This window comes from Podarcis bocagei, assembly GCF_964188305.1.
Source record: "Podarcis bocagei genome assembly, chromosome: 9".
NCBI classification, from domain to species: domain Eukaryota; kingdom Metazoa; phylum Chordata; class Lepidosauria; order Squamata; family Lacertidae; genus Podarcis; species Podarcis bocagei.
In genome coordinates, this window is record NC_138134.1 from 22077373 (window position 1) to 22093433 (window position 16061).

General features: G+C 43.5%; 1 protein-coding gene across 2 annotated transcripts in view; it reads left to right on the forward strand.

The window, feature by feature from the left end:
* Positions 1 to 16061, forward strand: part of MTUS1 (microtubule associated scaffold protein 1) — an 86938-nt gene that overhangs the window by 67726 nt on the left and 3151 nt on the right. For both annotated transcript variants that reach the window (XM_081208712.1, XM_081208713.1), the window contains 7 exons: positions 3931 to 3997; positions 8117 to 8331; positions 8700 to 8805; positions 9053 to 9126; positions 10865 to 10960; positions 13936 to 14052; positions 15320 to 15417. In XM_081208712.1, coding sequence (XP_081064838.1) covers positions 3931 to 3997; positions 8117 to 8331; positions 8700 to 8805; positions 9053 to 9126; positions 10865 to 10960; positions 13936 to 14052; positions 15320 to 15417 — 773 coding nt within the window. The remainder of the gene's footprint in view (positions 1 to 3930; positions 3998 to 8116; positions 8332 to 8699; positions 8806 to 9052; positions 9127 to 10864; positions 10961 to 13935; positions 14053 to 15319; positions 15418 to 16061) is intronic.

Here is a 16061-nt window from a genome sequence, read left to right on the forward strand (position 1 = left end):
AGGCATTTGAGATCCAAGGTACGACTGTAGAGTGTGTGTGTGTGTGTGTGTGTGTGTGTGTCTCAGTGTCAGCTCTCAAAGAGAATTGTTTGCCTGTGTGGACTGGAGGACATTCAATTGACAGGATGACTCCTTCCACTGGACTGGATGGGCACGGTCTCCCCAAGCCTTTCACAACCTCCTTCAGCCATCCCACCCTTCAGATCAGCCCTGCCTTTGGTCAGGGTAGGATGATGGTTTTTTCCCCTGGAAGAAATAATTATTTAGTGCTTTTTTCCCATTTCAGAGAATTTGGGGGCGGGGTGGAGGGAGGTGGGCTTAGCAAAATTGCTTGCATGAGTTTAAGCTAATCTTTGGGTCCTAGTCTTTAGCATCACTTGAAGCTTCCACAAGTCTTTCTGTGGGCCATGCCCCCTTTTTAGCCCAGTAAAAGTTTGTGTTGTGTGTGTGTCTGTCCTGATTGTGGCCGCTTACCTGGACATCTTCCCTTTGCTGCTAATCTATTTTATTAAAGTATTTTAGCCAGATTTGTTTTCTGTATCTCATACTGGCAAAAATAATTGGTTCCATGCAAGAGAACCATCTTAAATTTTGTATATCCAAGTTACTGACCTTCTAGATACTGGGCTGTTCATGTGATTCGCTTAACAGTAATGCTTTCTTTCCACCTAATGGGTGGATCCATAGAGTTATTGCCCTCAGATTTCTAAGAACAATGTCCTAATTGTTGGTCTTACCGATGGCTAGTAGGAGTGGCTGGTCACTAATCGGGTTATCAGATAAGTGGATTTTTCTCATTTGTGAGTTTTAAACCAATTTGCAGTTGGAATGAATGTCCTGAATGTAACAAATGTATTCTCAAGGTGGGGCTTTCTCTTGTCTGTCTGCAGCAGGGCAGTTCTTGCTCTTTGAATTAAAACTACCATAGTCCTTTGTATACGTGCAACATGAAGAACTTAATTCTACTCAGTAATAAAAAAATATTTTCAATGCGTCCCTGTTTTATATACAGTATAGAATTTAGAAATGGCAAAATGCTAAAGAGGCCTTTCCTTCTACAACCAAAACCTACCTGTGAATTTGTCACTGATATTCCTGGTTTAAGACTGGTCTTGCACTTGGGGAATTGAGGAATAGAGATGCACTTAGGGAAGGTTACCCAAAGAACTCACGGCCAAATTTTTGAGGCTAGCGCAGACTTGATTAAACGGCATTACGAGTTTTGCAATATAAATGATGATCTGTACTTTCTAAGGTAGCAGAGAGCCATGCTGCTATGTTAGGGAAACGACTGAAAACTAACATTAGGGCAATACAGTGGTACCTTGGGTTAAGAACTTAATTCGTTCTGGAGGTCCGTTCTTAACCTGAAACTGTTCTCAACCTGAAGTATCACTTTAGCTAATGGGGCCTCCCACCACCGTTGTGCGATTTCTGTTCTCATCCTGAAGCAAAGTTCTTAACCCGAGGTACTATTTCTGGGTTAGCAGAGTCTGTAACATGAAGCGTCTGTAACCCGAGGTACCACTGTACCTTTGTGAGGTTGGCCATCTATCATGGATGCTTTGGTTGAGATTCCTGCACTGCAGGGGGTTGGACTAGATGACCCTCAGGAGTCCCTTCCAATTCCTTGATTCTATGAGAAGCATCACATTGGTGTTGTGGTTAGAGTGTTGGCTCTGGAAGACCAGGGTTTAAATCCCCACTTACCTGTGAACTTCAGTTGTCAACTTTGAGCTGTTTAACATGTCTCAGCCTAACATACCCCAAAGGGTTGTTGCGAGAATAAAATAGGGGAGAACCATGTTTGCCAACTTGAGTGTTTTGGAGGAAATATGAGACTTGGAAGTTCGAAAACATTATGTTTTAAGCTGGTTTTTATAAAGTAATACGCAGGTGTATGAGTTCCTCATAACTTTTCAGGCTGGATGTCAACTCCACCCTACAAAAGGTGGGTGGGCTGGTATGTTATTCATCAGTGATGTGATTTTTTTAAAAAATAGTGTTTTATTTTTGAATGTCTATTTTGGTGAAAGCTAAAAAGGAGTGAATGAGTGCCGTTTCCCCCCCAGCGAATATAAAGATAGATTTGGTTCTAAGCTTTAGCCTTTGGGTATGCATTCGCCAGGGTTGACTCAGGCCAGTTACTAAGTAATCTGTAAAATGGGAATAATAGCAAGTGGTCTAAATCATAAAAGAGTGCTTGTGAGGGCAATCACGAAAGCGATGCTGAAATATTAATGAATATATAGCTTCATCAAATGTAACAGGAAAAAGATGGAAGCAATCCCCTTGCCCCCACTGTTTAAAACCGTATTGTAAGCTCCTTGGGAGCAGAGATTTGACTATCCTGTAGAAGCACCAGGTTCACCGAAGAAGCTACATAACAAATGATAGCATAGTCGTACTGGCAAGGTCTGTATCTTCTCTCGGCTCCTTACAATTCATGCCATGTTTTCTTCTTCTATAAATTAAGAGTGAAAGCCTAGAATAACTAATTCAGAAAAGCTAAAAATAAGATCCATTATCCATGGAGGTAGTCAGGATTTCGATGCTCTCTCCTCCCCTCCACCCTTCACTGTACCAGCTGATATTTGAGTAAGTGGCAATCGATCTTTGTAATGTCTGGTTCTCATTTTTCAAAAAACGAAAGGGCTGTGGCTTTAAGTAATCACTGGCTGCTTGTGCCAAGTGCAGAAGCTGCAGTGTCTGCTTCTGTGTTGGGGGGAGAGACCAGTAGAAGAAGTACGGTAACTGCAAAGCACAATGAAGCCGAGCTGAGGCAGTGTCCAATGCAGCGCTACCTAGCTGTGAGTTAAGCGTGGGCCGACCAGTTTGGTTTGCGGTAGTTCCTGCCACCTGTACATGCCTGCTACGTGGATGTGGTTGGGCAGAGAAACTGAACGATGGGCTGCTCCAGCAGCAGAATGTGCCTGTATTCTCAGTGTGCTGCAAAAGAGGTAATTGGTATTTGCGCTGTAGGGGCTCTCCTGGAATAACAAGGATTTTAAAAGCAGCGGCTTGCTGCAAGCAAGGTGAAAAATGGTTCCAGCAGCTGGAGGGAAGGAAGGCAGGCTGGATCTGGCGACCTCTGCAATGTTCTGCTCTCCACAGCAGTTGCTGCATCTTGGAAGCAGATAGCATACTGAAATGCTCGCACAGCGTAGATTTGTTATGTGGGTGCTGTTTGGTGCTTTAGTCGGAACTCTTTACTGGGGTGTCCAGAAACTTCTTTTAATACAGGGTTTTGGCAAGTGGGAGTGGAAAGAAAAGCAGTGAAGTACAGATTGCAGGCTAACTTTGCACTAACAGCAGAAGCACTTTGAACTCTTAAAGATGACTGTAATTTTGGTGTTTTGTGCAAAACCTTGACAGGCACAGCAGCTTGCAGCTGCCGTTTAAATTTTGCAATGAGGCTTTATCAGTTCGTACTCGCAGGCTGAGAGTATTCTGTGCCGAAGCTTATGTTTACCTTTGTTACAAAGTACATTACACGTATTGTTTATCCCCAACTATGTTCTCGCAGTTATGGTTTGGAGGCAAACATCATGTATTCTGGAAGGTTGCTTGAATGCTACTTAATACACACTGTTTATTTAATCCCTAGCACCCCCACCCTTCTTAACTTGCAAACTAAGGTTTTGTTAACTTTAAAGTAAATTGTGTACTTAACTAAAACCCCACTGAAGATTACTTTAGCCATTGGCAGAGTTCTTATTGCAAGTTACGTACTTCCTTAACTCAGGGGGCCATCTGTGTTTTTCTAACATTATGAAGCTGTTGTCCTGGATGATTCATATCTTGGCTTCACTTTCCTGTTTCTTGTCATTCTACAGATAGCATGCAAGTTAAGCATTGGCAAATGTTGTATTTTCTGCTTGGAGTGTTCACTAACATTCCATGTGCCTCTGTGTTGTTTTTTCCCCTCAGAGGGAGGAAGTGGTAAAGCAACGTAAAGAGCTGTCGATAGAACTTGTCAATCTTCGCGGAGAGTTAGGTAAGTACAGGCTTCTGTGCTGTCCTTTGCACTTTTTAAAAAAAAAAATACCCTTAAATCAATGCAGCGGCAAAACTGATTTTAAGACACATAGTATTGAACCAGAACAATCTAATCCCCTGACTGTATTCATATGTTTGTGCTCTGCATTTCTCTGGAGTGTTGTCTGCCTGACCCTTGGGGTCATCGAATTCCTGGCACCAACTTGACTAAGCCTAACAGAGCAGCCTCCTGGAAACATGTGTCTAATGGTCAAAACATTTACTGGGGGTGTCTTTTCAGCATAGATTTGTTGTTTGCCTAAATGGTTTTGCAGACATTTATCCCGCATTTTGCCAGTAAGCAAACCAACTGTAAAAGTGTGCTATATCTTACTCATTGCCATGTGTCATGCCGGGCTCTGGTAGACAACAGGTCTGAAATGAACTTGGGTGCAGGCTAATTGTCACTTACAGTAATCAGATTAAATGCTGCAAGGCAGCATAGCAGATGACCGTAATGCTAAAATGGTGAGAGATGGGGTATGGCTTAAATTGGCCAAATGAGAGTTGCCTCTTAAAAGTTTTAGAATCCTTGACTTTTTCATAGAGAGATTGCTGTGATAGGAAGAGATGTGTGCTATTTGTCCATTTTGCTACCGGCAATAATAATAATAATTATATATATATATATATATATATATATATATATATATATATATATATATATATATATATATATGCTTTCGTAGATTTTCACGGGTACAGGAATGTAGGTTTTGGTGTCTTCGGGTGTCTTCCCGTGTAAGAGTTGGGGTGTCTAGGCGACGTTTCGACGAGGTCTCACTCGTCATCTTCAGGCTGGTGCTTTCGGCTTCTTGTTACTAGAACAGAGCAGGATCTCAGTGTTTGAGTTCCTATAAATACTGTTGAGGGGGTGTGGTGTATAGCCTCCAACGTTCTGGGCAGAGAGGAAGTTCCTAGGTTAATGTGCCTTTTCTTCTTTAGTTCATTAATTACTTGAGGGATATCTTGAGTGATTACTTGAGTGATATTCTGAGTACCACTTAGGAGGGTCATTAGGTGTGGATTAGTTGCTAAAGCTTTCGTGTCTTGACCTCTTGACCTTGTAAAGAGTTTTTCTGAGAAGATGGCTGTACTGCACTTAGTTGTGCTCTGGCTTGGCTTCGTGTATAGGGGCGAGCTGTGGTTTTGTGCCCTGTGCCAGCCAGATCTGTGTAGGGATTGCAGGGGGGTGCAGCATCCGGAGGTGCCACTATGGTTTGGCTACTGGATGGTGTCTGTAATTTATCTGTGGAGAGGGTCTGGGTTTGGGTCTGGTGTGGTTGATTGGAGATGGCGTTCTGTGTGCCTCTGGTTCTGGTGTCGGTTTTTGTGGGGAGGGCTAATTTCCAGATGTCTGGCAAAGTCTGCCCAGCCACGTACATTGGACAAACAAACAGACGAATAAATGCACGTATCGCAGAACACAAGAATGCCGTCAAAAAAGAAGAAAAAACTTCCTCTCTTTACCAACACATGAAAGAAACAGGACACGAAATTAATTTTGCAGATTCCAAATTGCTCTTTAACATGGAACATCACCACAAGAGAATAATCATGGAAGCCATCGAGATAGAGAAACACCCTCACAACATGAACAAGCGTGACGACACGTCCCGCCTGCCAGACATCTGGAAATTAGCCCTCCCCACAAAAACCGACACCAGAATCAGAGGCACACAGAACGCCATCTCCAATCAACCACACCAGACCCAAACCCAGACCCTCTCCACAGATAAATTACAGACACCATCCAGTAGCCAAACCATAGTGGCACCTCCGGATGCTGCACCCCCCTGCAATCCCTACACAGATCTGGCTGGCACAGGGCACAAAACCACAGCTCGCCCCTATACACGAAGCCAAGCCAGAGCACAACTAAGTGCAGTACAGCCATCTTCTCAGAAAAACTCTTTACAAGGTCAAGAGGTCAAGACACGAAAGCTTTAGCAACTAATCCACACCTAATGACCCTCCTAAGTGGTACTCAGAATATCACTCAAGTAATCACTCAAGATATCCCTCAAGTAATTAATGAACTAAAGAAGAAAAGGCACATTAACCTAGGAACTTCCTCTCTGCCCAGAACGTTGGAGGCTATACACCACACCCCCTCAACAGTATTTATAGGAACTCAAACACTGAGATCCTGCTCTGTTCTAGTAACAAGAAGCCGAAAGCACCAGCCTGAAGATGACGAGTGAGACCTCGTCGAAACGTCGCCTAGACACCCCAACTCTTACACGGGAAGACACCCGAAGACACCAAAACCTACATATATATATATATATATATATACGCGCATGCACTGCCCATCTGACTTGGCTGCCCCAGCCACTCTGGGTGCCTTCCAGCAAATTAAAGCCCATTGGATAGCCCTAGGTATAATGCAATGATTTGGCCTCCATTTCTCTTGTAATGCTGGCAAGTCTGGCCTACCTTACAGATTTGTTGTAAAAAAAAATCAATCAGATGATGAATGTGGAGCACTTAATGAAAGTGCTATCTATATAAATAGTGTATTTGATGGATTGAATCTGTGCCTGTGAAATGTGGTTGTATATACCCTTCGTTTAATTCAGAGATACTTCAGCCTTTTTAATTATGAGAATAATTACTTGTCACATTCTTAAAGCAGGGTGAATGTTTTAAGTGGTGGTTTTCAGAAGAAATTTTTGTGTATCACACATTAAGAGTTAGAAATGCCCACTTAGCTTTCAGTTTGCATTTGAAAAATGCTTCAATCATAACAGGCCTTAAAATATTTGGGCCTATTCTTAAGGGCTTTGTGGCCTACTGCGATTTTATCTGCTGGAAGCTTACAATACGTTAGGCGAAGAGCCCTTTTTTATTTGGCACCGTGGATGTCTTTGAAAGGTTTTTGTGTAAAACCATGTGCATAAGCTTAATTTCTTAAACTGGTTACTTTCCAAATGGGAGCTCTGCTGCTCTGCAGTGATGCACTAGGGAGAGTGAAATGCTCCTTGCGCTAAGTATTTCACACACATGAAGTAACTTCATATTGGGTAAGCAGAATGATAATGTGTGCAAATGCTATTGATCTTCTCAGTTCTTTCTCTCCCCCCCTCCCAATTTTTAATATGAAGTCTTTACAGAAGTCAGAATAGCTATAAACACTTAACAACTTGGGCAAGGCTAGATTATGACATAGAGCAGGGGGTTTTGTGAGCAAACTCTGTTCCACTTTTGAAAGAACTGGTGCTAGGAAACTAGGGAATACATGGGAAGCAGGAATAGTGGGAGAACATGTTTGGGGATTTTAAAATATAAAACTGTAGGGGAACCAAGTTGTCATTGATTCACCTACTTCTGGCGTTATTGAAAGGAGAGGTACAATAACAATGCTCTTAAGATATTATGGCCTTAGGTGAAACTGAGCTCTTTGAATGATGACCACATAGCGTACTTGTGCAAATCTGATTAGTCAGGCTGCTTTCAGATTATCAGTGTACTAGCTTTGGTTTGGATAAATTTAGGAAGCAAGAGGGTATTTTTCAAAGAAAGAAAGAATATTCCAAAATAGCATATACAGCATAAACACAGTTAAATACTATAGCACGCTCTCTTGAGCGAGAAAGCGAGCTATATATATATATATATATATATAAAATAACCATGTGTGATAGGTCAGAAGTCCAATTTCAAACATGGGTCAATAAAAGATGGTCATTAAAAGATATGTGTGTGTGTAAGGGAAGCATCAGTTAAAATACCAGGAAAAAAGTAGCTGTGGACAAATAAAAAGACACAACAATAGGCATCAACAAAGATGCCAAGCAAACTTCCTGTCCAACTTTTATAAAAGTCTTCGGTACAGTTTAATTTTATATAAAATTTCTGGAATTTTAGATGAGCATTTGCAGAAGGCAGACCTCCTGAAAGCTCTGGGAGAAAAAACCTTTAGCTTTTTAAAAGCATTTTAAAAGAAACTCCCCATGTGTCATCAAAGATGGTCTTCTGTTGAAGAGGGCTGTGCTTCCCTAAAAGAAGTCCTGTGAGCATGTGCTTGCAAAACCATTTTATTTACATAGAATGTCACTGCATTTCTGTCTTCAAGTAACCGCTTCTGCAGCCTATGAGAAATTGGAGAAAGGTAGACATGAACTACAAGCAGCTTACGAAGGATTTGTGCAGCAGCTGAACCAGCAACACCAAAGAGATTTGTCTGAACTGGAAGAAAGGCTGAAGCAGTTCTATACAACAGAATGCCAAAAACTACAGAGCATCTGTATTGAAGAAGCTGAAAAATACAAAGCACAGCTCCAAGAACAGGTAGGCAGGATGGAAGTTGGGCTGAAATGCACCTGCTTAATTTCTTAAGTACAACGTCCTTTATTCAGACATAAAAATTGGCAAAGGAAATAACCCTTGGCCATGATGAATTAAGCAAAGGTCTGTTTCATTAGATGTATGGAGTGTCATCCTGAACTGGCAGCTCTGTGTATATGCAGGTATCTGGTTAGAGGGGGAAGAGGAAGGAATTGAGAGGTGTAAGGTTGAAGGGAAACAAAATGCAGAAAGAATGAACAGTAATAATTATATAAAATAAAAATAGCCACAGTAGGAATTAACAAGGCTGTGGTGGTTGATATCGCAAACATCCTGGCACACGGTAAGCGAAATATGTTGTTGTTCCTCAGGTTGACAACTTGAATATTACACATGAAAACTTTAAGCTAGAGCTTGAAACCAGTCATACGGAAAGGATAGATGAGCTGAAGAAGAACCACGAATTGTCCTTTACAGGTAAATTGCATAGCTTATCTGCTTTGATAGTACCAAACACATTGCATTATTGCTGTGAGAGAGGAAGAGTTTCTTTGCTGTGCTGTTAAATACATTTATTGTTTATAATCCTGGCAGTGTGACAAGAGGTCAGTACCTTATTAAAACTTCCCTGCCAAAATAACCATGAAACCCCACACTATGCAGGTATTGTAAAGAAGTTAGGCGAGTACACTTGTGCAATGTTAAGACTCTAAACATTTTTCAGAGCTCAAGAATGCCCAGGAATTAGAAAGGAGGACACTTGAAGAATCTCTCCAAGAAAAACAACAACTACTAGAGGTCTGGAATTTCTCTTTTGCTTACTAAGCCAGAGGCAACTGTAACATTGCTAGATTTAGATGCCACCACAGTGTCAAAGTCAACATGTACCTTGTATTTGTAGAACATCCTGGAACATAGCTGTCAAGCGTCCCTTATTTGCCGGGACAGTCCCTTATCCCAGCGCCATGTCCCGCTGCTGTCCCTTATTGATGATGTCCCTTAAATTTCCCGGGTTTCAAAGGAAGCAGCTCCTCTCTCTCTCTCTCCCTGCTGGTCAGGGAGGAGGGAGGCTCCAACTGTGTTGCTTGGCTGCGTTGCTCACCCAGTAAAGAGTCTAAGAACGACTGTGGGGTGGAGTTTGCATGCCTTGTGCTGATCAAATCAGCCGCGTTGCCTGGGGACTCGCCTTTGCTCAGCGCTTCCCAGCGGAGAGGTGACAGTGGTTTTCCTTGAGGCTTGAGGCTTTGTTTGGCTGCTGGCTGGGCTTTCTGCGTTTGGCTCAGAGGGGCTCAGAAGCTGAACATACCTGTGCCCGGAAAATCCTTTATTTTGGCTGCTGATCCCTTATTTTTGAGGCTGCTGGCCCCTTATTTTCAACTCTGTAAGTTGACAGCTATGTCCTGGAACTGTTGCCATAGGGCCGGCCCACCCCACCCCACCCATGAGGCCTCGGGCAGCAGGAGCTACAGGGGCAGCAGATTCCAATATAAAGGAGATCTTTATTCCCCTTGTTCCTGATGTAGATCTTCACTCACTCCTTCTTCCCTGGTCAGGAGGGGAGTGCCAGGTATCAAAATGTCTTGGGCCAGCCCAGAGTAGCCACAGGTACCTTCAACTTGATCTAAAACTACATACTGGTACAAGTTTGTGGGTGCTGGACATTTCTAAATTCCTTGATTCAGTAAGTGTTCAGTAAGGAGCTAGGCCTGTGTGTGTATTAAGCTGTGTGCTAGACACTTCTAAATCCCCTGGAATCAGCAAATTTCAAAAGCCAATTAAGACCCATGTGTATAGACCTGTGTGCTAGACACATCTGATCCTTTGGAATCAACAAGTGTTAAAAGCTAAACAAGCCAGGCTAGCTTCCTGTGTGAGGTGATAGCCTAAGGGATGAGCCATTTAGACAATGAGCAGAACCTTTCCCTCAACTGATAAAGCCAGGATTTAGAGTAAGAAGTTAGGAGTTGTGACCGAGACACAAAACAGCAGGCAGAGCATGATGGCTGTTTGGACCCAAAGCTATGTCTATGGAAGAGGCAAGACCCTTTTGGGGTATTGATGCTGTGCACTCCATTATAGGCTCAAGTTGCATATATTTGTACATAAACCATATAGCATAAAAACACCACAATCTCTGCTGTGTCTCATTTTCTAAAAGGATACACAGACCACCTGGAACCAAACCCCTGGGAACCTCAAACTGCTCAGAATTTGGGGGTGGTGTGCAACAGTACATATTTCTGGTTATCCCTTAGACCCATGGGATAAGCAATGCAACTCCCGATTCTTTATAAAACATGCATTTTATTTTTATATTTTTGCTTAGACAAATTCCTTGGCCAGGACAGCTATGCTTTGGAGCATTACTTCTCTAAACTCTGACCTACTGTTTGTGTTAAGGATCTCTGCAACTTCCAATTTCTCACACTGGGGTTTTCTATTTAGCGTACTTGATAGCAATTTCCTAAAATGTTACCTGGCTTTATAGCAGAGGTCTTAAGTTTGGGGTGTTTTTTGTTTGTTTTTAATCTTTTAGAAAAAGATTAGTGAATTACAGAGTGAAAATGATTCCCTGAATGAAAAGCTTAAGTTGGAAGAGCAAAAACGTACAGCCAAAGAAAAAACAAATATTGTAAGTACTGACTTGCTTTTATAATCCTCTAGAAATAGCCTTTTTTGTGGGGAGGAGGGGAAGGCTGGGACTGGGTGAAGGGGAGCTTGGAAAAATAACGTATCCTCTCCTTCCATGAGTGAAGGATGCCCCCCTGCTGGATCAAAAACCTTTGTGCTCGTGCAAAGGGACCAATTAGGCATCGCATTGTCTTATCTCAATTTCCGTGCTGTGGCTTCACTGTTAATGTTCCAAACATGAATAGCAGTTACAAATGTTGTGGCTTAAACTGATGAATGGCTGCTTGACCAGGTGTGTTGCACTAGGAGCAGTGCAGTCTTGGTTTTAAGAGAATGAGGATGGTTCAAGTGGATCCCTGGTGTAAAAAGGTTGACAGATCCTAGTGTCATGTGCGCCTAATTGCCATCACACTGCATATGTGGCGTATGTGTGTAATTAAAATACACATACTTGCTGTGTTTTTGTATGTGTGTGTATACAGTACATCCACATAGCTTAGCTGGTTTTCTATTTTTAGCTTTTTTTTTTAAAATGACATCCAGCCCTATGATTCCTGGATAGGAAGATACTATGAGCCTTTGAACCAGGTGTATTACATTTTTTCTTCTGGGTCTACAAATCAGAGTAGTGGTGCATTTTCTGCAGGTTGAGTTATTGTAGTTTTAAGTTGGAAGATCTGGTGTGGGTGTGTGCAAAAGACGAAAAAGCATTGTCTTTCTCCTTAAACCCCAAAGTTGATAGATGTTTATAGCCTTGCCTGCACCTGGACCGAAGTTATCTGTTCCTATGTTTTTGGCTGTTGCTGTGCTTTGTTTGAGCTACATTAGATTATCATGTTATCTTAGCTCTTGAGTTTACTTTTGCTACTGGTCATTGTTCTCAAGATGCAAGGAAGATCTTGCTTGACATGAGGAAAGCACTGGTGCGATTAGATGCATACATACTAATTTGGTAGTGGGTTTTTTGTTAGAATTATCCCTAGGCAATATGGAACTGAGTAATGTGTGCACCAAAATCTTATTTATTTTCTGGAAATACTAATTTATCAATATTGTATCTGGCATTTCTCAATAACAAATTTAATTACCGTATTTTTCGCCCTATAGGACGCACCGGCCCATAGGACGCACCAAGTTTTTTTGGGGGGAAATCAAGGAAAAAATTTTTATTTCCCCCCCAGGTTTGCGCAGCCATCCCCAAGCTAGAAGAGACAGAGCGCTCCATCTCCCTCTTCTGCCTTCAGGGACAGCATCTCTAGCCTCCGTGGGGCAGCGGCTTGCCCCGCTGTCCCCCGAGCTTGTGGGGCTGGCGGGGGGGAGAAGCAAGCTTGCTCCCCCCCCAGCCTTCAGATCAGGTCAGGGAATAGCGGGGTGGCGGCGCTGCGCCTCCCTGCTATCCCCCGAGCTTATGGGCTGCAGGCTGCTGCCTGCAAGCCTTGCGACCCCGCAGGACCTCGCGCCGGGATCCGGGGGGTGGCACGGAGCTGCAGGAAGCCCTGGAGCGCAGGCAGCTCCGCGCCACCCTCCGGAGCTCCGCGCAGCTTCGCGCCGGGATCGGGAGGGTGGCGCGGAGCTGTAAGAAGCCCTGGAGCACAGGCAGCTCCGCGCCACCCTCCAGAGCCCCGCGCAGCTTCACGCCGGGATCGGGAGGGTGGCACGGAGGTGCCTGTGCTCCAGGGCTTCTTGCAGCTCCGCGCCACCCTCCGGAGCCCCGCGCAGCTTCGCGCCGGGATCGGGAGGGTGGCACGGAGGTGCCTGTGCTCCAGGGCTTCTTGCAGCTCCGCGCCACCCTCCGGAGCCCCGCGCAGCTTCGCGCCGGGATCGGGAGGGTGGCGCGGAGCTGCAAGAAGCCCTGGAGCGCAGGCAGTTCCGCGCCACACTCCAGAGCCCTGCGCAGCTTCGCGCCGGGATCGGGAGGGTGGCGCGGAGCTGCAAGAAGCCCTGGAGCACAGGCAGCTCCCCGCCACCCTCCAGAGCCCCGCGCAGCTTCGCGCCGGGATCGGGAGGGTGGCGCAGAGCTGCAAGAAGCCCTGGAGCGCAGGCAGCTCCGCGCTGCCCTCCAGAGCCCTGCGCAGCTTCGCGCCGGGATCGGGAGGGTGGCGCGGAGCTGCAAGAAGCCCTGGAGCGCAGGCAGCTCCGCGCCGCCCTCCGGAGCCCCGCGCAGCTTCGCGCCGGGATCGGGAGGGTGGCGTGGAGCTGCAAGAAGCCCTGGAGCGCAGGCAGCTCCGCGCCACCCTCCAGAGCCCTGCGCAGCTTCGCGCCGGGATCGGGAGGGTGGCGCGGAGCTGCAAGAAGCCCGGGAAAGCCTGCATTCGCCCCATAGGACGCACACACATTTCCCCTTCATTTTTGGAGGGGAAAAAGTGCGTCCTATAGGGCGAAAAATACGGTACCTGAATCAGTATTACTTCTAAATTAAAAACACAGTGTTTGCATGCACCCCTAGTTAGAACCAGAATCTATATCAGCTGCTTTTTTTCAAGATTGGATCTCCATAATTTTCAAATATAAAACAATTCTGGATAAATTTCAACAGACAGATGTGTGTGTACATTTTCATTACAAGATGATTTTCTATGGTTTCATGGTTGAAGCCCATTTGAAGTTTTTATCGTTATAGGTATATTTTACCTTGGGATAGATATCCTTACGCGTGGTTTAAAAATACAGCAGTATACCAGAAAGTGACCACCTTTATCACTTTTTACAGCAATAAAATAATTTCACAAGAGCTGTGAATACATTTAGAGCATTTGTGAAAGTTTTGTTTTAAAGAGACTTTGTTATTCCTCCATACAAACAGCTTGCGAGTTTGAAATTTTTTAGATGTACCTTGGTGTGTGTGTGATAAATGTTTTCCCCTGCTTGGCTAAGGAAATCTGTAACAAGTCAATATTTACAGTCATAACTTAAAATATGTTTGCTATGCATGGCAACCTTGAGGGGCCTCCATTAACTTTGCATGTCATTTTGCAGAAAAACCCTCAGCTTATGTATCTGGAACAAGAACTGGAAAGTTTGAAAGCAGTGCTGGAGATCAAAAATGAGAAGCTACATCAACAAGATATCAAATTGTTGAAGATGGAAAAACTGGTGAGCTTTTTCTTGGAGTGCTAGGCTTCCAAAAGCTGGATTTGTGCTGATAATGCAAAAGTAGACACTGTAGCAATAAATTCAAGTTACAGAGGAGTTAAAAAGGAGTAAAACTGGAAAGAGGAACCATAATACTCCTCTGTGGAGCTAACGTAAATTAATTAGCTTTAGCTAAATAAGTTTCCACCTATGAACTTTTGCAGTCCATCATTCTCTCCGTCTCAGCCATCCCATCTGTCATATAAAGACAGTACATCACAAACTTTTGTAAGGGTTACGGAAATATATGGGGCCCTTTGCACACTTAAAATACTGAATATTTAAAACATTCTGTATAAATCCAGGTACATGGTATAACAATTCTGTTCTGTTGATATGGAAAGAGAATGTAAATTGAGGGTGTTTATGCAAACTTCTGTTTCTCTGCTTAATATTTGCTGGAGTAATGCAGATGCAGAGCAGAATAAGCAATATTCTGAGCAGTGACCCCATACAGGAAACTCTGAGAATGGTGGTTTCAGAGACAGAGAGATGTGTGCCTCCCTCTTTTACATGCTTTTTAAAGTGTGACAAATTCTGGAAACCTTTCGCTCTGCCAGAGGCAGGAGGAGCCAGCAGGGTGTGTCATCTCAATGGCAGCAGTAAGGCTGGGCAAACATCATCATAATCGGGGACATTGAGATCCCAGGACAGTGGGTGCCATTGTTTCTGAGATGATATACTGGTCTCAGAGCACATGTAAATAAGTAAGTTAGGCCTCTCGTCTCCAAAGCGCACAGAGGAACAGATTATAAATCCAAGGGACAGGGAGCAGAGCTAAGTAGTATTTATAATTTTAGAGACTTTTATACTGCCCTTGATCATTAATTCCACAGCATTTAATTCTTAAACCTAAACACAATACACTGGCCATAAATCCAGATTGTGCAGCCAAAAACATAAGGATGCTGAACAGAAGAAACTGGAAGACTCCAGTCAACTCTCCCATTTTTCTTTCAATTATAAGGTGCTTCTTAATAGTTTTAACAAGACAGAACAGACTAGATTAGTACAGGGTAAAGGAGGCATTTTACAAGTTTGTAGTAGAGAATTTATGCTTGAGCTCCGGAGCTGTAATAGCAAGTTTTTTAAATAATAATAATAATGTTTGTGGTAGATTTTGAGATGTTATTTTATAAATTGACACAATAGGACAACCTGGCTTCATCTAAAATAAATTGGCCTCTCCCCCTCCCCACCACACATTAAATTTGCACATTTGTTCAAGGTGGAGAACAATGCAGCCTTAGTGGAGAAAATGAGAAAACTTCAGCAGGAGAATGAAGAATTAAAAGCCCGGATGGACAAACACATGGAGCTTTCCAGGTAACTCTAAAATACTTGTTTGAGTTGCTCTTGTAGTTTAACAGCTGCCATAGTTCTGTTGGGGGGGTGGATTTAGAAAGTAGAGAACTCAAGTGAAATTGTATATACTGCAAATTACCTCAAGCCTATTGCAGGTGGGGCGTGCCTGCAGTAAAAGGAACAAAAGCACAGTCCACACAGCATTTGAATGTGGACTTACCTAGTTAGCACAATTTCTTAATAGTTTCAGAGGGGCTTGCCTAAGAACAGTTTTCAAGAGATTCTGCTTCATTACTTAATGTACAAACAGCTTTGGAGCGCCACTGCATAGAGAATTAGTACTACTTGGTCAATGGCTGAGGTTCTGTGTGCCTGCAGAAGAGAAAGCAGCCTCCTTAAGCTCTTTATATTTAAACTATGCTGGATTTGTGAAAGTACTTGCTCAGACTGCTTATGTTTGGAGTTAGACTATTAGTCCTTGGTGGTAACTTTTTCTGAATCGTGGAAGAGTTTAGCTTTTAAAAAGGAGGATCAGATAACTACTCTTTCCCCTTTTGCTGTTTCTTGTGCCTTCAAGAAGTTTGCTCTCCACTCCTTGCAGCAGGAAGCTCAGTCCCTACTGTTAAATCCTATGCGAGGAAAGTGGCTTGGCTTTGCCCTTTTGT